Here is a 26,148-nt window from a genome sequence, read left to right as displayed (position 1 = left end):
TCAAGTTACGTCTGAAGGGAGTTCTCTGTGCCTCTTGGATTTCAATGTCTGTTTCCTTCCCCAGATCAGGGAAGTTCTCAGCTATGATTTGTTCAAGTACACCTTCAGCCCCTTTCTCTTTTCTTCTTCTGGAATTCCTATGGTACAGATAATTGTTCTGTTTAATTGCATCACTTAGTTCTCTAATTCTCCCCTCACAGTCCTGGATTTTTTTATCTCTTTTTCTCAGCTTCCTCTTTTTCCATAATTTTATCTTCTAATTCACCTATTCTCTCCTTTGCCTCCTCAGTCCGTGCTATGGCTGCCTCTGTTTTATTTTGCACCTCATATATAGCATTTTTTAGTTCCTCATAACTCTTTTTTAGTCCCTTGGTCTCTGTAGCAATAGGTTCTCTGCTGTCCTGTATGCTTTTTTTTTCAAGCACAGTGATTAATTTTATGACCATTATTCTAAATTCTTGTTCCGTTATATTGCTTAAATCGTTTTTGATCAATTCGTTAGCTGTCACTACTTCCTGGAGTTTCTTTTGAGGAGAATTCTTCTGTTTTGTCATTTTGGGTAGTCCCTGCGGTGGCTTCAAACTGCAGGGCACTTCCCCTGTGCTGTCCGGAGTAACTTGTGTTGGTGGTGGGGCCATAGTCAGACCAGATGTCTGCCCCCATTCCACCACTGGGGCCACAGTCAGATCAGCGTGTACCTTATCTTCCCCTCTTCCAGGGGCAGGCCTCTCTGTGGAGTGGTGTGGTCCCTGTCTGGGCTGCTTGCACACTGCCAGGTTTCTGGTGCTGCTTTGATGGGATCTGGCCAAGGATGTATTAGGGTGGATCCGCAAGGTGTACAGGGGCGGGAGGGGCAGGCTTAGCTCTGCCGTCTGTGGCCCCCTGCGGGAGGGGCCCTGCAGCACCAGGAGGGAGGCAGGCCCATCAGAGGGATGGATACACAGAAGCACAGCGTTGGGCATTTGCGTGGTGCAAGCAAGTTTGGTGATGGGAACTGGTTCCCTTTGGAATTTTGGCTGGGGGATGGGACAGGGAAATGGTGCTTGCCAGAGCCTTTGTTCCCCCACCAAGCTCTGTCCTTCCGGGGCTCAACAACTCTCCCTCCCAGTGTCTTCTCGCCATTCCCGTTCTCTGAGAGCAGAGCTGTTGACTTTTAACGTTCCAAATGTTAAGTCTCGCTGGCTGTCAGAACTCACGGAGTCCGGCCCCTCTGCTTTTGCAAGCCAGACTTCAGGGGCTCTGCCTTGCCCAATGGGCTGCCCCTCCACCGCCCCAGCTCCCTCCCACTAGTCCGTGTAGCACACACCACCTCTCCACCCTTCCTACCCTCTTCTGTGAGCCACTTGTCTACACTTAGCTCCGGAGAGGCCTTCTGCTAGTCTTCCGGCGGTTTTCTGGGTTATTTAGGCAGATGTGGGTGGAATCTAAGCGATCAGCAGGACGAGGTGAGCCCAGTGTCCTCCTATGCCGCCGTCTTCCTCTATCCTCAAAGTCTGTATTTTTAATAACAGCTCAGGTGATCCTTACGTAATTTGTCTGCATAAACACTGGGAAACACTATACTAAGCACTCTTGTTCACCTTAAGGAGCTTACTCCTCTGCTCAGAGTGCAGATAGCAATACCCCTGTTATCTAGAGGCTCAACTTTTGGCTACCTTGGACAGCTAAATAACATCCACTAAGCAAACATTTTCCCCCAGTCCTTTGACTTTAGTCTGTAGGAGAAGTGTAAGTGAATTGATGAAAAAGAAGTCACAATAGCAGAAGGAAGAAAGCAAGTTTGTCTAATGCCAGAGCCCACAGTCTGTACCCCTCAGCCATACCGCATCTGTAATAATAATGTTCACACATGAATGTTTAACCTTTAATCATCAAAAGAAGGTTAGAAAGTACCCAGTAAAAAGTAAAGGAATAATCCATTTTAGATTTAAGTGAAAAAAGTTAAAACCATTATAGTTTTGAAAGAAGTAACCTGTATACAAAACACTGCAGTCATTAACAGAACTGGTTACATGAAATATTAATATATTTTGCTTATACTGTGAAGGTCCAAGTTTTTGTCTATTTGGGAAATTTTGCCCTGATTATCTGGTAAAAGGACATACAGTAAAATTTCATTATATTTCAGGTTTCCGCTTTTAATGCCAGTTACTCGGATTCTGGACTCTTTGGGATTTATACCATTTCACAGGCTGCTGCAGCTGGAGATGTAAGTTGCAGACTCACTAACTCTCAAGTTTTTTTCTCCTCCATTAACATGTTTTTAGTAAAAATAGTGAGTGAGTGAATGCCATGACTTATCAGAGCTCCATATAGTGTAGTACCCTTGAAGTGTGTCTGCAGTGGAAGGAACTTAAAAATGTATACTCGTGCTAGCAGGAAAGTGGGAAGAAGTGCCTCTTTCTTGGCTCTGTTTGGACAAATGACATTGAGTTGTCTCTTGGACATCTGTATTGAGAACTCAGGTAAGGTCAAGGCCAAGATGTACATTTGGGAGTCCTCAGTATAGAGATTGTATTGAAGTGAGGGTTGTGTGTAAAAGACTGTAGGAAAAGAAAGCCGAAGCTCAAGTTCAGGGAAGTGCCACCAAGTAACTAAGGAAAATGGCCAAGAAAACAGGAAGAAAAAGAAGAGAACCTGGTATTTTTGGAGGCCAGAAAAGAGAGAATGATTAATATAATTTTGATCCACTGTGGGTTAACATCCATTTAGTTACCACAGGGAGCTCTAGTAGTTATAGCAAACTAGGACATCATTTGGCAATATTATCAGTTTTCACCAGAGTGTTGGAAGTGAGCTAAAATTTATAGTGTTAAAGAATAAATGAGAATAAATGAGAGGCATAGGCAAGTGGAGCTCAGACTTGCAGGGAAGTAGGTTGTAGTTTTGGAAGAGTTTACACACTGAAAGCAAAGAAAGATTGGAGCATATATAGGTATATAGGAGATAGGAAATTATAAATGGATCGGATCTGAAAAAGCAGGAGCAGATGGGATGTAGAGTACAAGTGGACATTTTAGCCTTGGACACAAAGACTGATGTTGGGAGAAGAGGATATCAAGAAAATGCAGAAGTTCATTCCTGATGAGGTAGGAGGCGACATCATGTCTTACAAGAACGGAGAGGGCGCCTGGGCACTCAGTCACTTAAGCGTCCAACTTTGGCTCAGGTCATGATCTCATGGCTCATGAGTTCCAGCCCCACGTCTCTCAGCACACAGCCCACTTTGTTTTTAAAAAAAAAAAAATTTTTTTTTAATGTTTGTTTATTTTTGAGAGAGCGTGAGAGTGCACACACAGGCAGGAGAGGGGCAGAGAGAGAGGGAGACACAGAATCTGAAGCAGGCTCCAGGCTCTGAGCTGTCAGGACAGAGCCTCATGCAGGGCTGAAACCCATGAACCATGAGATCATGACCTGAGCTGAAGTTGGCCGCTTAACTGACTGAGCCACCCAGACACCCCACACAGAGCCCACTTTGGATCCTCTGGTCCCTTTTCTGCTCGCTCGCTCTCTCTCAAAAATAAACATACATTAAAAAAAAAATTAAAAAGAATAAGGGAGGAGAGTTTAAAGAAAAGAATGAGATTTGAGACAAATGAATGGCTAGATGCATGGAATGGGCCTCACTGGTCGTGTAGATGGCTCCTTGAGATAGGAGACCACAAATTCATACTGTAGTCACGCATTTCCCCTATTACACATATGTTGCATATTACAGTCACTTCATAATCTTTCTTCAGTAGTATTCCTAATGGAGAAATGGAGGAGGCAGGTAGTAGGGGTGATCCAAGATTGGGAGCCTGCAAAGGAGGCAGGTTAGAAGTCTGGGCAGATGGCAAGAGAGTGGGGCACACTGGCAAGAGTAACTGTGACAGAGAAGTGAAGCAAAAGGACCTCATAGATTGAAAGTGGACAAATCAGGGAACTAAAGATCTTGATAAAGTGAAAGAAAGGGATAGTGTGATTAAAGGCTTAGGCCATGGGACTTGTAACTGGGGATTTCACAGAGCAAATTTAGGTCATGTCCAAATGCTGGGTGTGGCTGTAGAAATGGATAGCTAAAACACAGGGGAAATGAAGGTCCTAGTGTAGGTGATTAGGGATAGGTCAGTAACCCAGAATGGTGCCAAGGTCAGGATGGAGAAAATCATGGGCCAGGTTTATGAACTTACCCAACAAATATTTGCCAAATATGCACTCACATCACTGGAACTTGATTCCTTCTTGACTCCAGCATCCCAGGCATGGACAGGCTTTACAGATCAGCTGTACATGGATTACTACTTTCTTCTTAGTGAATAGTAAGGAATAGCAGTATTAATAGCATGACACTTTAATAAGAGTCTAGGGAAATTTGAAAGGTGTTTATTCTCTACAGGCAATTATAAATCTCTGTGTTTGCTTTTCCTGAACCACACTGGCATCCTCTGCACTCTGCCACTTTTTTAAGAAGCTTGGCTACTTGGCTATACTATAAATTATACAAACAGCTGCTTTATGGAACACTAGAAGAATGAGGATCACATGGTGACAAGAATTCCAAATAGACACTGTGCTAGTTCCCTGGAACTAACGTTTCATCTTGTGTTTCTGCCTCAGTAGAGGAACATTTGACTGCTCAAGACACTTTGGCACTGATCAAAAATGACCAGCTTTTTCTTGTCTGTCCTAGGTTATCAAGGCTGCCTATAACCAAGTAAAAATGATTGCTCAAGGAAACCTTTCCAATACAGATGTCCTAGCTGCCAAGTAAGTTTCAATATTAAATGTGTGTTTTGTGTTTCAGTTATTTGAAAGTTGTATTTTTTTGAGTTATAACAATATTGTGACATGCACAAAAGAAATGAAAGGTAAAGTATTTAAAAGGAAAGGGAAACAACCCACATCTACCACCCAAAGATGTAATTATTAACGTTTTGCTTATTTTCTTGCCCATTTTTATACATTTTTAAACATAATTGTTATTATTGTATATATACTTATATAATAGCATGTTTATTGTAGAAATTTTAAAATAAACAAAAACATTGAAAACAATCTCTCAATTCTTTACCAGTGATTCCTCCTTTTTTTTTTTTAATTTTTTTTAATGTTTATTTATTACTGAGAGACAGAGAGAGACAGAGCATGAGCATGGCAGAGGTAGAGAGAGGAGGAGACACAGAATCCGAAGCAGGCTTCAGGCTCTGAGCTGTCAGCACAGAGCCCGACGCAGGGCTCTAGCTCACAAACTGCGAGATCGACTGAGCCGAAGTCGGACGCTTAACCCACTGAACCACCCAGGCCCCCCCCCTCCTTTTCTTAACATTATAATGTTTCCATTCAGATTACTAAAAATGTGTTACAAAAAGTATTAACTGGGGCATCAAAATATACTTGTTGGACATTTCCTACAGTTGGAAATTATAAACTATAAAAGATATCTTTGGGTTTGAAACATTTTTATTTCATATTACTTTCTTGGTATGGATTCCCAACTGGGTCGAGAGCTAAAAATACTATAACTGAAGTCTGTGTTAAAGTACATGTGTGTTTAAGTATTTTTATTTGTATATTTCAAAGTCACAATGTAAAGAGGTCATACCCGTTTATAATCACACTATCAGTATATGAGAGTGCCTATTCTACCATAACCATTAGCAATTTCTTTTTTTTTTTTTTTTTACCTCTTTACTGATTTGATAGACCAGAAAATACAATAGTGCCCCCTTATCCGTGGTTTAGCTTTCCAGTTACCTGCAGTCAGCCACCATCTAGAACCAGATAATCCCCCTCCTGACTTATTGTCAGAAAATCACAAGTAGTTGAACATTATGTCACAACACCTACGGCACTCACCTCACTTCATCCCATCACACAGGCATTTTGTCATCTCACATCATCACAAGAAGAAAGGAGAGTACAGGACAATAAAATATTTTTAAATGAGAGGGACAGACCATATTCACATAACTTTTTTTTTTTTTTTTTTTTTTCTTTCTTCTTTTCTCAACGTTTTTATTTATTTTTGGGACAGAGAGAGACAGAGCATGAACGGGGGAGGGGCAGAGAGAGAGAGACACACAGAGTCGGAAACAGGCTCCAGGCTCTGAGCCATCAGCCCAGAGCCTGACGCGGGGCTCGAACTCACGGACCGCGAGATCGTGACCTGGCTGAAGTCGGACGCTTAACCGACTGCGCCACCCAGGCGCCCCCCACATAACTTTTATTATAGCATATTTTATAATTGTTCTCTTTTATTAGTAGTTACTGTTAATCCCTCAGTGTGCCTGATTTATAAATTAAGGGGCACCTGAGTGGCTCATTTGGTTAAGTGTATGACTCTTGGTTTTGGCTCAGGTCATGATCTCACAGTTCATGAGTTCGAGCCTCACATCAGGCTCCACACTAATAGCACAGAGTCTACTTGGGATTGTCTTCTCTCTCTGCCCCTCCTCTACTCGCACTCTCTCAAAATAAACAAACTTTAAAAAAACACCTTCTAAAAAAATATACATGTGTAAGTATAAGAAAAGCATAGGATATGTAGGGTTTGGTACTGTGGTTTTAGGCATCCACTGGGGGTCTTGGAAGGTAATGCCCCACGGATAAAGGAGGATCTGATTAAAAGATGGAAATACCTGTCTCCTATTTGGTGATTTTTAAATTCCTATTGAAAGTGCCAGCAACACCCCTCAATATCTTCAGGGAGAGTCTCGAACAAATCAGCTTGTGTTTTCATACAGCAGTTTAAAACATTTATTTGATTCCACCCATTTAGGACAGTTCAAAATGGGACTCGTAAAACTCAAACTGTCTTCATGGTCATTTAATATGACCCACCAAGGAAGTATGACAGGGCAAATTACAACCCAGGAGGGAACAACTTCTCGGTCATTTCTGTTCCCATTAGTAGTAGTATTTCTGTTACACTGAGAACACTAAAAAATTGCATCTCTTGAATAAGTACAGTTTATTAAATATTACAAACATGGAACCAGGGATTGATTGATAGGATGCAATTCTACATGATTGTACTAGAAACAAAACATGAGGAGAATAAACTGAAACACTGGATTTACAGAAGAAAAATTGTTTTCAAATCTAATTTATTTCAGAAAATGTATTTCCTTAAGTGCCCCACAGTTTTTATAAGGTACAGCAACATGTAGAAAAGGGAATTTCAGTTTTTAATGTCAATGTGTTTGTTTTCTGCCATTTTGATAGAGTTGATATTTTTCTTGTAAGGTTCTTAGTCTTTCTGTAGTGAAAGAGAGAAAGTAAGGCATTGCTGAAGGAACAAACTGATAATCTCTTGGTAAAGTTTATTGTAGCTAATTTTTTTTTAAGTTTTTATTTAAACTCCATTTAACATGCAGTATAATGTTAGTTTCAGGAGTATAATTTAGTGATTCAACAGGTGCCCTCCTTAATCCCCATCAACTGTTTCACCCATCCCCCTGCCCATTCAGTAACCATCAGTTTGTTAATTTTTTTTTATTTTTTTTAATGTTTATTTTTGAGAGACAGAGTGTGAGTGGGGGAGAGAGAGAGGGAGACACAGACTCTGAAGCAGGCTCCAGGCTCTGAGCTGTCAGCACAGAGCCCGACGTGGAGCTCGAACCCATGAACCGTGAGATCATGACCTGAGCTGCATGGTGGACACTTATTTAACCAACTGAGCCATCCAGGCACCCCTGTTAAAATCTTTAATTAAGCTGACATTGTGGTAAAACTGCTGCATTAAATTGTAATTATGTTTAAATGGTAGTCGTGTACTGAGTGCCAAAGGAGGATAGTTTGAGAGTTAAATTAAGTGTCTTAATTGAACACCAGTTTCTTTGAGAGAATTATGAATTGGATTTTGTTTTATTTTGTATTGACACTTTGTGCCCATATTTAAGCTGCAAGGACTGTAGGACCTATAATGACCTTTTCCACCTGCCTTCTCAATTATGCCCTACCCTCACTGAGACAAATCTCAGTGTAGAAATGGTCCTGGGGGGCGGGGGGAAGATAGAGAATCAGCACACAGTATTCTGCTAAGTGAACAGTGTCTTAAGACCCCACATAGATATTCTCCCTTAATAGAAGTGCCTAAAATCATCACCAGAAAAGTATTAGGAGGCAAGAGTTACTTCACTAATCAAAACTTCACATTAAAATTAGTCTTGGGGCCCCCCGGGTGGCTCAGTCAGTTAAGTGTCTGACTTCAGCAAGTCATGATCTCGTGGTTGGTGAGTTTGAACCCTGCATTGAGCTCTGCACTGACCATGCGGAGTCTGCTTGGGATTCTGTCTCCCTCTCTCTCTGCTCCTCCCCCACTTGCACTCCTTTCTCTCTCAAAATAAACTTTTAAAAAATAAATAAAGTAGTCTTAATAAAGTAGTCTTAATGAGGGGTGCCTGGCTGGCTCACTCGGTGGAGCCTGCGACTCCAGATCTCAGGGTCATGAGTTTCAGCCCTACATTGGGCATGGAGTCTACTTTAAGAAATAAAATAGTCTTAATGAGATACAAGCTCTAGTCTCAAATCAAAAGGCAGTCTGTTAGGTTTTCAGTATAATCTTGTATTGACAGCTTTCTAAATAGTAATGTAAATAATAACATAATTGATGAACTAAAGAAATAGAATGCAGCTGTTTAGCACTGTAAGATTTCAAAGCTTTTAATTTGTGTACTTACCAAAACATGTTTGAGTTTAAAATTGTCTCGCTCTTATAAGACTGGCTTCTGCATAGTTACATATTTTTTACTGGACAGGAACAAGCTGAAAGCTGGCTACCTAATGTCAGTGGAGTCTTCTGAGGAGTTCCTGGATGAAGTCGGGTCCCAGGCTCTGTTTGCTGGTTCATACACACCACCAGCCACAGTCCTTCAGCAGATTGACTCCGTAGCAGACACAGATGTTGTAAATGTAAGCAAATGAAAACTTATGATTTAACATCAAACAATTTGACCTCGACCCAATTTCAGAAGGAATGCATAAGTTCCCTTGGGCTATATATGTCACTGTCCTGCTGTTTGGTGCCTGTCCACCTGGTGTGGAGGTAGGAGGGCTCATTACCATCACGTCTGTAAATGGCTCATCAACTTGGGGTGTATGTATCTTCCTCATTCAACTAAATTACCAATAGGTTAAACCATTTTAAATTCTTAGAGGTCAAGAAGAGTTGAATTATTGGTAATTTCATGTGATTCAACCTAATAGTTGAGTTCGGTGTTTGTTCTCCTCCCGAGAAATAAACTGTCGTGCCAATCCCGCACGATCCAGGATCTCAGGATTTTTGTTCATCTTCTCAGCAGGAGACATTCTGCTATTGCTTTTTTTTTTTTTTTTCACATATATTATTGTGAGACTGAATTGTTTTAAGGGCCAGGACCATATCTTATACCTTTTTGTACTCTCTACTATGCCTAACAAATATATGAACTACAGAACAAATCCACAATCAGTGGGTTTTCCCAGTTTTTTCCACATGAAAAATGTCTACTCCTCTTGCATTGTAGAGGTCTCCACCATCTTCTCCCCAACAGCTCCACCTTAATGTAGGGACAATGAGGATAGAAAAAAAAGAAACAGGGTATTTTAAGGTCGTAACTTTGACTTGATTTCACTTCGCCCCGAAGTTCATCATTCCATACCCTTCCAAATGGCTCTCCTTTACTATACTGTTGTTGTGGGAGTCCCAGCCCAGCTGCCTCTTCATGATCTCTCTGTGCCTGAGACAGCATGGGGGACTGCTACTCACGGTAGTACATCTGACCTCATCGGCCAGCCTTTTTGCTTCAAATAGTGGCATAAAGGAAACAGATAAAAGTTTGACTTTTATGTTGACAGTTGGTGTATTTTTATCGACTCAGACTATTTGCCATCGCAATACAGAAACAGTAAAGTACTGCCCTGCCTGAGGCCGACTCTGCCCTATTTTGCAATGTCAGTGAGGTTTTCCCTATCCCCCTTTTTACCAGCTACCCTCATGTCTGGAGCACCACACTTGCTCAGTCACGTGTAATGAGGGAACATTCAAAGGGACATCGGAGCTTTGCTTCCTACATTGTCACAAATTAAAATAACATACCAGCCCTCTCCTGTAGTTAATCTCACAAGAGGCTAGTACAGAATTGCTGGCTCAGGATGCCCTGTCCATAAACTCTTGAAATAACAAAATAGATAAGTTTATCTACTGCATAATACATTTTCTTATTTCTGTTAATTTTTTCTGTCATTTGTTTGTTTACTTCAAGGCTGCAAAGAAGTTTGTTTCTGGCCGGAAGTCAATGGCAGCAAGTGGAAATCTGGGGCACACACCTTTCGTTGATGAGTTGTAAATTCTGAAACAGGAAAGAGCTGAACATTTTCTCAGCCCAGAGCAGCAAACACGTGAAAGTCAAAAATCTCTAATAAAACATATATCTTTTTTTTTTTCCCCAATAAGGTGAAATGTCTTAAAGCATAAATACATAAATTGTTCCCAGCTGACTTAAAGTCAATAAAACATTCTGTTGAAATATTTTTCTCATGTCTTGGCCATCAGTTAATCAAGTATTTATTATATGCTGAGGTCTTTGTTTTAGATGCTGCAAAGGAGAACAGGAATCTAAAAGTACAGAAGCTCAGAAACTAGTAAGATTATTATCGATGGCTTTAAAAATTTTTTTTTTAGTGTTTATTTTTGAGACAATGCAAGAGACCGAGTGCAAGCAGCAGAGGGGCAGACAGAGGGAGACACAGAATCTGAAGCGGGCTCCAGGCTCTGAGCTGTCAGCCCAGAGCCCGATGCGGGGCTTGAACTCACGAACCATGAGATCATGACCTGAGCTGAAGTCGGACGCCTAACCGGCTGAGCCACTCAGGCACTCCTTTTATCGATGGCTTTTAAAGATAAAACCAGTTTAAAACTCTGTCCTTTTGGGTCAAAACAATTAAATGGTCTGAGTTTTATCCCCTTTCTTTACTGCCTTTCTTGCAGTATAGTTATTTCTGAAAAATCTAAATTCCCTGTTAGTCGTATCTTATATTCCCACTGCATCATTTTATGTCTGATTTATCTTCACTGTGTGACAGAGTTTTGTTTCTCATCTTTTCCCTCTTCCTCATCTGTTCCCATTCTGTTTCTTAGGGCTGAAGGGGGGGAGGGGGGTGGAACTTTATGTGCACAACTAGCCAGAAAATACATCTCTTACTTATTTTAAGTAGGGCATTTGAAGTTTGCAAAACAAGAGAAGCTAACTGTCTAAATAAAAATGTGGCACTTACCTTAAAAATTGAAATTCTCTCTATGTTCATACATTCTGGTCCTGGGTTCCTCTGCCGCATTTTGTAAAAGATGAGATGTTCTTCTCAGAAGGGAGTGTGTTAATGATGTTGCTATTTTGAGAATAAGGTGGTGAGGCCTGTCTGACCCCAGGGAAGTCTTTGGATTATCACATTGAAGAATGTCTCTGACGGCATCAGAATGCACTTGTGAAAGAATGGGTAAGTCTGCACATATTCCTCCTGTAAGTATAGCAAACCTGTGCATAGCAATGCACAAAAATTAGATGCTCATGTGATCACCAGTTTGCATACTGCTGCCTAAGCAACTTTTGAGACAGGTTGACCCCTGCCCTTTTCAACTTGGGCAAAGTCTTCTAGCCAAAATGCATCTGAGGTAGAGGAGGCTGTGGATGAGGAAGAGCTTTGGTTGTCTCCCTTCACCATTGTCCAGTATGGAGAAGGGGGCCTCACTTCTCTCTTGGGATCTCTGTGAATCACCACATCAGCATTAATGCCTTTTCCTACACTAATAGTACGGTTCTTCTTTTTGTAGCCATGCCATTCTCTGGAGATAGACATTGGTCTCCTTGCAGAGTGATGCCCACTGGACCTTGAATATTTATAATACTTAAGTTTTTTATCTGAAACTACATCTTCACTGTCATCACTGCTTGCCAAAGGGTCTTTTGCCTGCTCAGTTTTCTTTGTTGTGCTGAAATGAAAAAAAAAATTAGTGAAAGACATGTATTCTTCATGTCTGCATATTCATTGTCCCCTAACAAGATGTCTTGTAACCTGCTTTGGTTCATCAAAGAAAGGATATAATTTAGCTTTAGCACTTTCTGTGTCATTGAAGTTTTTCTCTCCAAAACTGTCTTTAAATTTGTTTCCACTCCTAAATGTAAATCAGATTCTGCCTTAAGTTATTTCACATCACTTTCAAAAGTTTGAAAATAACTTAAGTCAGACTACTGACCAGAATATTAGCAGGTTTTAAGGTGTGGGTTAATTTCATTCCAGAATGACAGGTCAACCTGGCCGTCTCCTCCACAGAACTCTTCTCATGGGTCCCATGGGGTCAGTAATAACAGTGTCTTACCAATTTCCAAGGTATTCAGGAACTAGTGGACCTCTAAGTACACTAGTCATCGGGAAATTTTTGAGCCTTCTTTTGTTCTCCTGAGAACCATCATTTGCCTCTCTTTTGGGTTTACAAATGTGTATTTATACAACACCCTCTACATCCAGATGTGTCTCATTCACTATTCCACTTCTCTGTTGCTGTCCAAAAGCTTTTAAAGATTTTTTTTGTTACCTGCCCCAACTATTGGCTTTCTTGAGAGGTTGTATGGAGGTTTTTAGCAGAGGAAAGCAGCTACTCATATACCCTTGACTGAAGAACCGGTCGTCTTCAACTGAGCATGCGGCTTCAGAAGGGATGCATGTGGAGGGGTGAGGGAGGAAGGGGACACCTGGTGATCAATGGAGTGACAGATGTTGCATCCAGATCACCCTCACATCCCCGACTATTAGCTTTCTTGGTTGTTGAAACTTGCCCAATGCTTGCCTGCTATCATCTACAGTTCTCTTGAACCTTTCTAATGTCTGCATACCTGAGCCTGCCATTACTTTCCTGAACAAATGCTGTTACCTGCTCCCCCTCATCCTGGTGCTGTTGCCCAGCAGATTCGTTCTTAGATTTTAACATTCATTTAACAAAGATCTTTGTGATTATAGACCTTTGGTACATCTGTCCTGCTAATAGGAAATATGAAATTGTTTTCTTCGCCACCCCCCAATCTTTTAGACTTGGCTTGCATGATCACTAATATTCTTGCAGGTGTGACCGTTGTACTTGCTCCCAAAACTTCGAACAGCAGTAACTGAGCCACTAGTCTTAGTGTGTGATTTTCCTTCATCCTTGATTTAGTGCTGTGCAAGGAGATTCAGAAGACCTCAGGACTAGAACAGGTTGCCTTCAGACATGCCTAGGACTTCCTGAACAGCATGTGAATGAAAACAAAATCCAGGTTACTTTTTTTTTTTTTTTTCAGACTGCAAAGAATATCTTTTGTAACTCTGTATTAGGTAACTATAAAGGACAGGTAGTAGGGTCAGATTCTTATTAAACTGAAGTAAGATTATAAAGCCACAAACGAGCAGAAGTCAGAGTTAATTACAAACAGTTTTCTATCACTGGACCTGCCCAGAGCATTATGTGGAATATTCTTCAATGGGCACACAGTACCATTTACTCCTGAAAAAGATCATACCAGCTTTGTGTAAGATGCCTTTTCTTTCCCTTTGTGCTCCTTCTCTGTCCTTTCCACATAAATTACTAAAGTGCCTTAGATATAAGCACTTTGTTTCAAATTAAGAAAGGGATTTAGAAAGTGGTTGGTATTGTTCTTAAGTCCTGTGGGCTTTAGTCTCATACTTGAGTTGTGCTATTTCTGTGTTTCCTCCTTACTTTTGAATGGTCGGTCTGTCATTCTTAGATTTATTTTAATTTTTTTTTTCAACGTTTATTTATTTTTGGGACAGAGAGAGACAGAGCATGAACGGGGGAGGGGCAGAGAGAGAGGGAGGCACAGAATCGGAAGCAGGCTCCAGGCTCCGAGCCATCAGCCCAGAGCCTGACGCGGGGCTCGAACTCACGGAGTGCAAGATCGTGACCTGGCTGAAGTCGGACGCTTAACCGACTGCGCCACCCAGGCGCCCCATCATTCTTAGATTTTAAAATTCTGTATCTCAAACTCTGAACAATTAAAATGTGAACAACATAGTCGTTCTATAAATAAGTAATTAAGAACTCAGCCTTGAGAGCTGCACTCCCCAGTACAGGGCCCACCAGCTAGGTATGGCAGCTAAATTTGAATTGATTAAACTTGAATAAAACCTAAAATTCTTCAGTTGCAAATCCTCACATTTGAGGCTCTTAATAGCCACATGTAGCCCGTGGCCACCACATCAGAACAGATCAAGAACATTTACACCATTGCAGTAAGTTCTTGGATATTGTTGCTCTAGAGACAGATCTAGTCACACTTAGTCCTGTGACCACTGGCAAGTTTACACACACCTTTCTTGGCCTCAGTTTTCTTATGTAACCATGATAATAAAAAGAATTAACCTGAGGATTAAATGGCAAAATACTTGTAAAGCAGTGTCCACCACATAGTAAGCAATGAATAAGTGTTCACTGTTATCATTAATGATTTTTAACTGTCATGATTGGTTTGGTTATTGGGGGAAAAACTTGTCCCTAATTTGTGTCTGATCTAAGGGGACAGCTGGTACCAGCTCTGGTCCACTGTCACCATGTGAGGACACAAGCCCATCTTCTAATTTCTTAGGAGAAACCAGAGATGCAGATAATTTCCATGGAATCTTAGATATGTAAATTTGGCAACTAATGCAAATATTTTTTATTTAAAAATTTTGAAATATACAGAAAAATGAAAAAAAGAAACCTAGTTAAATGAAAAAACACTTTGCTAGCCCTTGGAAAAGCCCCTCCGTATCCTTCCTTCTCTCTACAGTCACTGCTATTCCGGCTTTTTAAAATGCTGTGGGAGACTAGCAAAGCACATCTGTTGGCCATATCAGTCCCTTGGACCAAAAGTTGGAATATCTGAAGTAATGTCTATCCAGTGTGGACCATTTTTTAGTCCTTAGTAAAGTTCCTAGCCAGCTTTCCCTGAGCCCATCCCAATAACCAAAGATACACAGCTGTAACAACTAGTGCTCAGAAATCTGTCAAATTAATAAGGACCACTCTTGCATCAGAGCACTGAACTTGTCACTGAAGGAGAAGGATCTCATGTTCTACATGTCTTCATGTTCTACAGAACTTCCTCACATATCTGATCCTCAGAGGAGTCTCTGGTACTCCTGTGTTACAGATAAACAAGCTCTCAGAGATTAAGTGATTTGCCTGAGCTTCAAAGCTGGATTTTAATTTTCATTCACTCTGAATAAATGAGCCCTCAGCCATGTGAAAGTCCTGTGGTAGATTTAGCCTAACAACGCAGACTTAGTCCTTGCCTTCAGTTTACGTTCTCCCAGGGCAACATAGTAAACAATAGATTGTACAGATTACTTCATTGAAATTAGGATAAATGCTGTGAAGGAGATACACAGGTTTCTCTGAAAGCATATGACAGATGGACCAGACAGTGTTTTAACACTTCCTAACTTGAAGGCCCCTTGGAAAAATTTTGCACCATGAGCCTTCAACGGTGAGTAATGACAGAGTCCTAGGCATATTGTACACAGAGAAGGGCAAGTGTAAAGTCCGAGGCAAAGAAACATAAGACAAAGAAGCTGAGAGGCAAAGTGGACTAGAGAGGGAAGAGGACAGCAGTATGTGGTGAGGCTGCGGGATACAGACCCCAGCCACATGCAGTAGCATAGACCAGTGTAAGGGTTTGGGCATTTATCCTGAGAACAGGAGGTCTAAAAGGATTTTCAGCAGGGAACACGCCACATTCAGATTTGCACTGTAAAAGCATTGTTCTGTGTAGCAAATGAATAGGGGAAGAGAGTAGACAGTGGCTCTGACTGGGGTGATGATAGTGGCCAGAGAGAGAGATGGACAAATGTGAGAGAGAGTCGGAAGATAAAATGACAAGTTTTGTGATTATATGGGGTGGAAACAAGGGAGATGGAGAAATCTAGCATAGCCTCTAAATTTCTGACTTGTTCAACTAGGCAAATGCCCCCCCAGTAAGATAGGACCACCCCAAGGAGATAAGCAGTTAGCTGGCTCTTGATCTTTAGGCATAACGAGTGTGAGGGGTTTGTGATACATCCAAATGAAGCCACCAAGTGGGAGAGAGAAACGGTTTAAATGTACAAGTTTGAAGGTCGTACAATTTGAAAATCAGTCCTGTAGGGAGAGGGACGGAAACCACAGGCATCAGTGAGGGTGCCCAGGAAATTGAGAGAAGGAAGCCAAAGATTGAGCGCTGGGGAACTCCAAGGCTGAAGCCTGGGGAAGACGTTTCAACAGAAGAGAGGGTGGGAGTTGTACAGTGTCGAATGTTGCTCAGGAGCCACACACAGTGACGACTTGAGAAGAGTCTGCTGGAATCAACCTGAGGGCTGTGAGTGGCCCTGCAAAGAGGCCTCTTGGACAAGTGAAGACAGCAAAGCCTGGACTGAGATTGGGGGAGAGCGCCTGGGAAATCATCTGGGGAAATGGCCACATCTGATACAGCTCTTCACGCACGTTTGGAGCCAAAGGGATAGGACTGTGGCCGGGGGCAGGGAGAGGGCAGCAGAGTCAAGGTGGGGTTTGTAAAGAGGCAGAGGCCCCAAAAGCCTTACATGTTATTGAGAAGGATCCACAGAAAAGCTGAATGTGCAGCAGACAAATGAGGGCGTGGGATCCACAGCACGTTTGAGGCTGACTCTGGACAAAGGGACACATTGCAGGTAGATTTGGAGGCCGAGCTCCCATTAGATGGTTCTCTCTCTCTCTCTCTTTTTCTTTTTTTTTTTTTTTTTAGCTCCAGATTCAAGGCTCTTGCCTCTATCAATCTGCCTCACATTAGGTCCTGCAGATTGTACTTCTCCAGAAGGATTTAAAAACCCACTAAATTACTGCAGCGGTTTCACCAAGACCACGTGCTTCACAGGCTCTGGGGAACAGTAGCACAACAAAGTTTTCCTAAAATAAACGACTTACCGTGTTACCGGGAATTTGGTCTCAGGGATTAAATCATATATTTCTTGCCATTCTTGGGGTATGTCAATAAAATCTCGGTAAATCTTGATTTGTAGCACTGTTCCTATGGTGATGTGTTGCAAAAGTTTTAAAAATTCTCGAAGAGTATATCCTAACACATTGGCATGGCCAACACTAATCAGAACATCACCTGAAGAAGGAAAGAAATTATCGGTAAAATTAAGATAATGGGTCATTGGGCTCATACCACTTCTGGCTGCACTGTGAGGTATTCCATTTTACGAGTTCAACCAGACTCCAGCCTTTATTTAATAAAAGTGACCAACTAGGTGACATGAGTGTCCTTCACATAATGAATGCATGCAAGATGTTTCTTAATAGCGGTGTAGAAGATATTATATCATGTTTTTATGGTATTTCTTTAGTCCTTGGTGTGAAAGAGGCTAAAAATCGTTTATAATCTGAACCATCCTTTAGGATTCTAAAAATGTTTGTTTCGAGTAAAATGAATAGTCATTATTATTAAAAAAAACCACTTACACTAAGTGAGTAAATGACCTACTTGCTATTGTACCTGCCTGGCAATTTCCAGTGCCCTCCACTCTATTAACATAAAGCCCTTCTGGGGCGCCTGGGTGGCTCAGTCGGTTAAGTGTCCAACTTCGGCTCAGGTCATGATCTTGCAGTTCGTGAGTTCAAGCCCCACGTCAGGCTCTGTGCTGATGGCTCAGAGCCTGGAGCCTGTTTCAGATTCTGGGTCTCCCTCTCCCTCTGACCCTCCCCCGTTCACGCTCTGTCTCAAAAATAAATAAACGTTAAAAAAAAAAAAATTAACATAAAGCCCTTCATTTTAATTTTCTGCCTTGTGCGGTATTAGTTGAGCAAGTAATTCTGCATGAAACAATGGACATTTAGCATGCTTTAAGCTTAAGATGTGTATATAGAGAGTATGTTGGATAAAGGGATTTGAAAGCTAGACTTCCTACTTTAGGGCATTGCTGGACAGGAAGGGAAGTGTGATGGTCAACCATAGAGCTTCTGATCTCCTGGCAAGTGGGAAGAAAACCACATCTTGACAGCAAGTCCCTGGACCCCCTAAGTGCATATCTTTGTCCACCTCCCTGCTGCCAGCACCTAGGGCATGGACATGTAAACTAGATCCAGCCACTGGGCACTCCCACCTGGGTCACTGAACCTGGGCAGGAGATGCAGCTGGGTGATGGAAGCACCCGGTTTCCAGGGGTAGTTCTATATGGCCCCGCGTTCTGTCATCATTTTCCAAGCCTGGTTCTCCAGCCTTTCTGGCAGTTCTGTCAGACTCAAGGTTCTAAGTTCAGTGCCTTCACAGGCACTGTTTTTGATTGCTTGCAGTGAAGAATCCTGACTACTGCAAGGATATTCAGCAAGAGAGGAAGGAATACAAAGAAATTACTTCTTAAGGGCTCACATTAGGTAAAATCTTAGTCTTCAGATCTTACTAGAACTAACAGCCTGCCAAATGGTAATGGAGACTTTATCACTAACACTGGATAAAGGGACTCCAATCAAGTCCCAAAGGATGTGTTCATTTCTCTGTGCGTGAGAAGCTAGGGACCCCTCAGTTACCTTCATTCCCAGACAGCAGAAGCCTAACCTCCAAGGAGGAGAGAGGATGCAGTACCTTCTGTGATACTACACCCCACTGTGCTGTAGTTGGGAATTAATGCTGATCTCAAAGGAAGGCTCCAAGGACAAACTTTCATGGTGCTAGATCCTATCAGAAACTTCAGTTTAAAAAGAACTTAAGTTTAAAAGTACTGAAGAAAATGAATACTTGGAAGGGTGAAGAAAAACCTGCTTTGGTCTTACAAAGTAGCTGATGATAAAACCAGCCTAGGATCTGCAGCTAACTTCAGAATGAAACAAGCTTCTCCCAGCCACCTGCAGAGTGTGCCATCTGAAACAGCTGTTCATCCTACAGAGGTTAATTACAATGGCAAAACAAAACCAAACACCTCACTGGATGAGTTTACGTGCCTGATGTTAAAAGGAACATTTATAGCTGAAAGCTATGGCTTGGCATTCTGCTTAATTACGTTGTTGAAGGATGTTTTTTTATCAAGAGGGCAGAAAATAAACAGCTTAATTCCCTGACCATCCTGACTGTAAACCAAAGGTGTCATTGTATGAGTGTGATTAGTCTGGCAATAGATATTAACATTGCCCTTCATAAAGAAACATCAATCTGGTATGTATGAATACCAACCCCATTACACTTTTTTTTTTCTGTTTTAATGGGCTGTAGGAATCACATTATTATTAACCTTGTCTCGATTACCTATATTAAATCAACTTTGCAGCAGCCAAGCCACTACTGAAAAATAGATTTTTATTTATTTTTCTCCATCTCTCCCGACAAGGCTCTGAGTTCCACAAGCTCCAGGTGGCTAGAGACCACATCTGTTTGGCTTACCATTATGCCCTCATGCCTAGCAGGACACCTGCACACAGTAGGCATTCAGGAAACGCTTATTGAATGAATGTGACCAGTATATGACTTGTATTTACCTTCAAAGCTATACTGTTTCTTAAGACTCTAGATATCAGTCTATTTAAAGCCATATTGGCCAAAAGGAATTTTAATTCAGCCAGAATAAACAAACACTAAACTAAACTAGCAAACTCAATAGGAAATGAAACCCAATTTGAAACACCAGAAGAGAAAAATGTAAAACACGTGGATGAGAAATAATGGGGCTGGGAGGTAACAGGGTCGAAGAAATAGCAGGTCTGTGGGACTATCACCTCTGAAAATCTCATTCATTGTTAAAAGGACTGAATTCTGGTCTTTGAAACCAAGAGCCTGAAGAGAAGTGACTGACCCATCATGAAGAGATTTGGGACTCTGGACTCTCTCCAGTACTGAAATCCCACTTCCGGTCAAAAGTGTGGGCTCTCTAGACATGGGTTCAAGTCCCAGCTCTGCCCCCCCACTTAGCTCCGTGTATTGACCAAGTTACTACATCTTCAACCCTCTACATTGTGTTACCGACCTTCCAGGAGTTTGTAAAGACTAAATTAGATAATAGATGTGGAAACACCTTGCACAATGCCAGTGACAAACGTTTATTATTCATTTACTAATGCACAGACATAATATGTGCCAGCATATTAATTCAAAGATTAAGCAAAAGATTAATTCAAGACTGCCTCTGACCTCCAGGAGCCCACTAACCATAGCCACACCATGAGGTTCTGTTTCCTGTGCATAAAAGCACACTCCTGTCCCACTCCAGCGAGTGTGTGCTCTGGTTATGAATCAGCTTCTGTTGCCTGACCCCAGAGAAACTGAGGAAAAGCTCATGGGAACCTGTGCTGGACTTCTTTTGGTCTGGAACTGTCTCCCTGGTGCTTTTTTTTCCCCAGCACCAAGCACTGACATTTGGAGAGAATGTTTTGGATTATAAGGTGGGGGCAAACTTTCATAATGGCATCATTTATCTATTTTCTTCTTTAATCCCCTGCTTCTAACACAAGCTGCAGTTAGAATCACCTGAGGAGCTTTTAAATCATGAACTGCCCTGTCCCCAGCCCCCTATCAATTGAATCAGAACCTCTGAGGAGATGGGGCCTAGGCATCTCAGTTTTAAAAGCTCCCAAGGTGATTCTAGGAAGTAGCATTATAAATCAGTAATTTAATCCACTGGGGCTCCTGTACCACAATCATTTTTTATTTAAAGAAAAAAAGAAAGAAAAGCCACAAGTCAGGAAACTCTCTAAGAACAGCCTAAGAGAAATGATTGCCAGTATTTCCATAGAACTGTCGTTTTCAAAGCACTTTCATAAAATTTATCTCTCCAAATCCTAGCAACCTCTGAGGAAGGTAGCTCTTATCCCAATTTAGAGATGAGGTGACTGAGGCCTAGAAGGTTAAATGACTGCCCAAGGTCACAGAACTAGAAAGTGACAGAGCCTGGGCCTGACTGAATTCAGGCCCAGCTAAAACCAGATGATTCTTGTTTCTCACCACCTTACCATCCCATTGTGCCTCCCTGACTCCTGAGCACAGCCCTAGAACTGGAGCAGACACTGGAAAACACATCTTGAACTGGATGGAAAATTCATTCTCCCAAAGACAAGAGAAGCAGGGCAGTGTTGATCAAAGGCCTTGGGCTCTGAAGTCTAACAGAGAGGGTTCAAATCCCTGATCCCTGGTGTGACAATGGGCAATTTACTAAATATCTGACTCCTTATCTATACGGTGGTTTAATGCAGAATCTACCTCAGGGATTGTCAGGAGGATGAAATGAGATCATGCTTCTAAACATTAACAATGATTAATACTGCCTACCTAGAAGAAGAAAAGTTTGTCCACAGAGAGGCATAAACTCTGGAATGACACCATCCCACTTGCCAGAGCAGGTGAACCTAGACAAGGAACTCAATCTCTGTGCCTCAGTTTCCTCCCCTGTGAAAGGGGGATGACAATAGTTCCTACCTAGAGACTTACTGTAAGAATTCAGTGAAAAAATAAAACAGCGAGGGTTATTAAAGTGCTAGCAACTGGCTGGCCCACAAAAAGCTCTCAAACAATGTCATCATCATTATTATGGTTACACTAAAACCTATTTACCGGGGTCTCCCCGAAGGCAGATGGGAGGGGGGGGGCGGGGAACCACAGTCACCTGGCTGGAGTTTTCCATCCGTGGCTGCAGCCCCCGTCCTGATGAGGTGGGTGATCTGGAGGTAGGGCCCATTCTGAATGATGATCAGGCCTAAGCCCAGGTGGCCCACAGTGAGTTTGGTCTGCTGAGTTTTGCTCAAGTTGTGTATGGATGACTTGACATTGAAGCCAACGTTTTTGCCTAATATAAAGAGGGGAGATTTTTTAGTCCTTCACCTGGACAGCAGCATGACAGTATCACTGGGGTTCTAAAGCCAGATCCCTGGGGCAGTTCCTCAACCTATTTATTTCTCAGTTTCCTCATCAGTAAAGTGAGGACAGTACGTGTCTAGCTTGGAGACTTGTTACGAGAATAAATGAGACAGGGCTTTGCACAGTGCCTGGCACCTGCTGAGTGCTTAATTAATGTCAGTTATTATGTATTCACTTGACAAATGTTTCTTGATGCAGGCAGTGTGCTAAGAAATAGCAGTTTCTTGCCCTTATGGATCCTCCAGCTTAGTGGAAGAGACAGATACTAATCAGTCACATAAATAGATGTTGAATAACAAACTGTAACACATGCTATGAAGGAAAAATACAGAGAGCTCTGAGGAGGACTGCCAGGAGGCCAAGGTATCCTGCGGGGAAGGCAGTTCAGGCTTCATACAGGAGGCAAAATTTGAATCGAGGTCAAAAAGACCAACAGGAAATCTTGAGACAAAGGAGGGTGGGAGGGAGCAAACTGGATTGAGGCTGTGAGGAAGGAACAGAGATGCACTAGAGCACTCGTGAGGAGCAAAGTCACAGCCGACTGGCGCGGCCTCACAGGCTTACCTCACTGGAAAAGCTTAGGAGCAGTTTAAGCGGGACCTTGTAGCGTTTGTATTTTCTTAAACAAAACAAACAAATGAACCCGGCTGGCTGCTGTGCGGGGCACAGACTGCCGGATCCAGAGTGGATGTGGGAAATCAAAGTGTTACTGGAGTCACCCAAGCATGCCATGGCGATGTCAGTAGAAATGATAGCGAAAGATCATTTGGGAGGAAAATCCGGGAAAATGGGTGGTGGTGGAAGGGTGCCGAAGTATGTTTTCTCCAGAACTGATTCTCACAAGAAAAGTTTCAAAGACTATGGAGTGATTTAAAACAAGTTACTTTCCTAAGAGGAAGCTTCTCAGAAGACTCATTTTCAGTACACAGGAAGTTTCTGGGGACATTTGTTTTCAGCAGCTCTTCCTGAAGGACAAGTGATAGGCCTTTGCAAAATCCATGTGACTGTGGTGTTTTGGGGGGGCCCAAGAGGCCTGCTGAGGGAGGGGTGCCCCCTGTCCCCCCCACCCCCAGGTTCATGACCCTTCCCTGTAAGCAAGTGTCCTTGCTGTCTCCAACCTCACCTTCCCCCAAACCGCAGAGACTCTATAGAAAGTAAAGTAACCCAGTATAAAGAAGGTACCACATTCGGAGATTTTTCAGGATTCTGGGAGCCATTTGGAGCAGCTCAGACCCTCCTTCAGCCTCTAGCTCCTGAGCATACAGAGAAGTGGCATCTCAGACAAGGTCTGAGTTCCAACCTCAGCTTGCTACTTCATTGTGCTTAGGATAAAATAATCTATAGGAGACCCAGTCTCAAAAGACAGCAGGGTTAAGGGAAAGAAGGCAGACTCAAAAGACTCCATACCACACGATTCCACTTTTATGACACTCTCCGTGGAAAGGGCAAAACTATAGAAACAGATCAGGAGTGTCAGGCACTGAAGTGCAGGCTGGTGGCAAAGAGGAGCAAAGTAATTTGGGGATGGGGGAGGGAGCGTGTGTGGGAGGGAAACTTCCACATCTTGATGGTGGTGGTGGTTATATGCGGGTATTCATTGGTCAAAACTCAGAGCTATACACTAAAAATGGGCGGGGGGGGAGGGGGAGGCTCTTACTGTATGTAAATTATAGTTTGGTAAACAAATGATGGCGAGGGTCTACCTCCCAGGCCAAGAGGGTGACGTTCCCATTTTACAGGGGAGGCAAAGTAATGAAGGCTTTGTCTCCAGGGCGTCTCCCTCTCCCCACTCCCCAGTTACCTTTTTTGCTTTTATGGGCGGCCTTCTCCATGGCCCCAGGAGGGCAGACCGCTCCTGGAGCCGAAGCTGGAGTGGGTCCAACTCCCAACTGTTTCGAACCCGCGAGGAGGGGGTGCACAGCGGGCTGGCCACTGGCGACCGGGGGACCCCGGGCGGCAAGGAGATTTCCGGCGCTGCCCCTCGGGATGGCCGCCAGGGGGCAGACGTGGGGCATCCGTGGGGTCACAAGGCCTCAGCGGACTTGGAAAAAGGAGTGAGTGAAAGTTTTGGCGGAGAACAAACTCGTTCAGGGAGCAGCACAGTGTCTGGCTCACAGTGGGTTCATCATCCATTCTTGGAAAACAACCGAAGTGGGGAGGATGGAGGAAGCACAGAGGCGGGTGTGGCAAAGCTGTGAAATTGTGGGACCCAGGCAGACCCTAACTAGAAGCCCATATAAGATCACACAATCCCCTGCTGCACTCCCAGTAATGATGTTTTTAAATATTGCTGCATCAATAGTCCCAACTGTTTTGGAACTGCACTGTTTTCATCAATGTTTTGCACGAGAAGAGGGGCCAAGGGTGGCTCGGGGAAAAAAAAAAATGAGTCACGATTAGGAGAGAAATTAATTCTTCCTTCTTTTTTCCAAAATAATTCTTTCCTCCCACACACACATTCGCTCATAGGACAAATATTTACTGGAAGCCCGCTCTGTGGTTTGTGCTGATGCTGGGGACACAACAGTCGGCAAGACAAACAAGGGCCCTATCCTTTTGGAACTTAGATTTAACGAGCAGATCAAGTGGATGATTTAAGAAAACTGTAAATTATCAAAAATATATTCTAGAAGAAACAGAAAGCAATGTGATGAGGTAGGTAGGTCCTGTCCTCATTCCCACCCCGATAAAACAGAGAAGCTATGCACCTTACATTCATGCCTTCAATAGTTATCAAGCACTTATTAGATGTCAGACACTGTGCAAAGATTTCCATGGTAAACCCAGTTTACCGGGCTGTTTCTGTGGCTCTACCCAGACAGTAAACCAGGGCAGATTTTCATTCAATAAATCCCACCTTGCAGAGGCTGGGACAAAGGGAAAGAACAGTCATCCATTTTCTTGCTCTCAACCTCAAGGAGTCTCCAGCAGGTGGCTTCTTGTGATCGATCACCAGTTTCCTCCTCCAAACAGTCTGGCAAGGTGTCTATGCAGACACCAAATTAACTCTGTCATAAAATGCATCCTTTTCCTCTGTTTTCCTATTAGTAGGGGGACAGTGAGAGTTTGTGGAACTAAAGCATGTCAGCATCGGAGGTTCAGGGAGGGGAGCCTATCGGCGCCTGGCACATAGGGTGTCCATCTGCCTTCCCTCCATTCCAGGCTGAAAACTCTCTTCAGGGCAGATGCCAAGATCACACCAATGGGTGGAACTGCAGGATACAAACGGTTGTGGATGCCATCCTGTGCTGCCCAGATCCCCCTTCGGGACTGAAGGATTTATTCCTGCTCCTCCACCCCACCCCTGCTTCCAGCTGAGCTCCCTGCCCAAGATTACACCTTCCCAGGGCAGCTAACATCCAGTGACTGGTCACTGTGGGGTAAAAATCTGGCTCCCTCAGTCCAGCTCGAGCAACCCTGGAGGGCAATCCCAGCTCCAGAGCTCCTGTGGGGTCTACTGAGGTCCTTCTGTGGCTGCACTGCCACCTGACTTCTCCCTTTGCCTAATGCTGCTCCCCCTTCCTCCCCTCATGGGCGTGGCTTCCAAGAGCACTCCCCAATAAACTCCTTGCAGCTCAAGAGTGTTTCCTGGAAAGCCCACCCAACCTGCAGCAGCTAGCACCAGGGATGGTCTGCAAGAGTAGATGCCAAGATGGAATTTCGGAGCTGGGTGACCCCGCTGTTCAGGTGATAATGAGGACCCCATACCCAGTAGAGGAGGTGTATACATCACCTTGGGCACAAGGAAGCACTAAGATTGTTCCATTTTTCACCAGAGAAAATTGAAACAGTTTGTCACCCACATGATCCACCTGAGTATCTCTTAGTGCTCCCTTGCCCTATTTTGACAGTGAACAGACAAAAAAAGCAGCCACAGCCTGAGAAATACATGGCAACAAGTGGCTCAGACTCCTCAGGGATGGAGGTCCGAACCACCCCACCACATAAGCCACCTAGACCACCAGAGGTGCTAGCAAAAGGTGAGAGGAATCTAGGATGGGCAGGAGAGGAGGGAGGTGATGAGCATGTCGCTTATGCCTGGAGATGAGCTGCAGCAACACGGGGAGCTGGGGTTTGTCCTGCTAACCTTCCTTTCATAAGATTCCCACAGGAAAAGATGCTCACCGGGGTCCTGCTCTCAGAACTGAAAAGAAGCGTGCAATGGGTGCACTGTGACAAATGTTGCCCCGTGCTACCCAGTCCTCCTGAAGACTGAAGGACTTAGTCCCCAGCTCCTGGGAAGGTTGTAGGTTCATGGATCTCAGCTGTCGGCCCTCTCAAGGAATTGTCTTTGGCTGAAGAG

General features: G+C 43.1%; 2 protein-coding genes across 2 annotated transcripts in view; one reads left to right on the top strand and one right to left on the bottom strand.

Moving 5' to 3' along the window:
- Positions 1 to 10,494, top strand: part of LOC124517891 (cytochrome b-c1 complex subunit 2, mitochondrial) — a 30,818-nt gene extending 20,324 nt beyond the window's left edge. The window contains exons 11-14 of the mRNA XM_047087576.1: positions 2,129 to 2,209; positions 4,673 to 4,749; positions 8,742 to 8,895; positions 10,227 to 10,494. Coding sequence (XP_046943532.1) covers positions 2,129 to 2,209; positions 4,673 to 4,749; positions 8,742 to 8,895; positions 10,227 to 10,310 — 396 coding nt within the window. The 3' untranslated portion in view covers positions 10,311 to 10,494. The remainder of the gene's footprint in view (positions 1 to 2,128; positions 2,210 to 4,672; positions 4,750 to 8,741; positions 8,896 to 10,226) is intronic.
- On the bottom strand, positions 8,906 to 23,677 carry PDZD9 (PDZ domain containing 9). The gene is made up of 5 exons (XM_047087577.1): positions 23,647 to 23,677; positions 21,595 to 21,774; positions 16,931 to 17,120; positions 11,239 to 11,950; positions 8,906 to 9,521 (listed from the first exon to the last, which is right to left on the bottom strand). Exons 1-4 carry the CDS (start codon positions 23,675 to 23,677, stop codon positions 11,557 to 11,559), a joined length of 795 nt encoding a protein of 264 aa, XP_046943533.1. The 3' UTR covers positions 8,906 to 9,521; positions 11,239 to 11,556.
- Between the last annotated feature and the right edge of the window lie 2,471 nt (positions 23,678 to 26,148).

This window comes from Lynx rufus, unplaced genomic scaffold (genome assembly GCF_022079265.1).
Source record: "Lynx rufus isolate CCGP_SWC_20201006 ecotype Redwood Valley unplaced genomic scaffold, mLynRuf1.p SCAF_23, whole genome shotgun sequence".
Classification (NCBI taxonomy): Eukaryota; Metazoa; Chordata; class Mammalia; order Carnivora; family Felidae; genus Lynx; species Lynx rufus.
The sequence above is the reverse complement of the archived record's forward strand: the minus strand, read 5'-3'. Positions and strand labels throughout refer to the sequence as shown.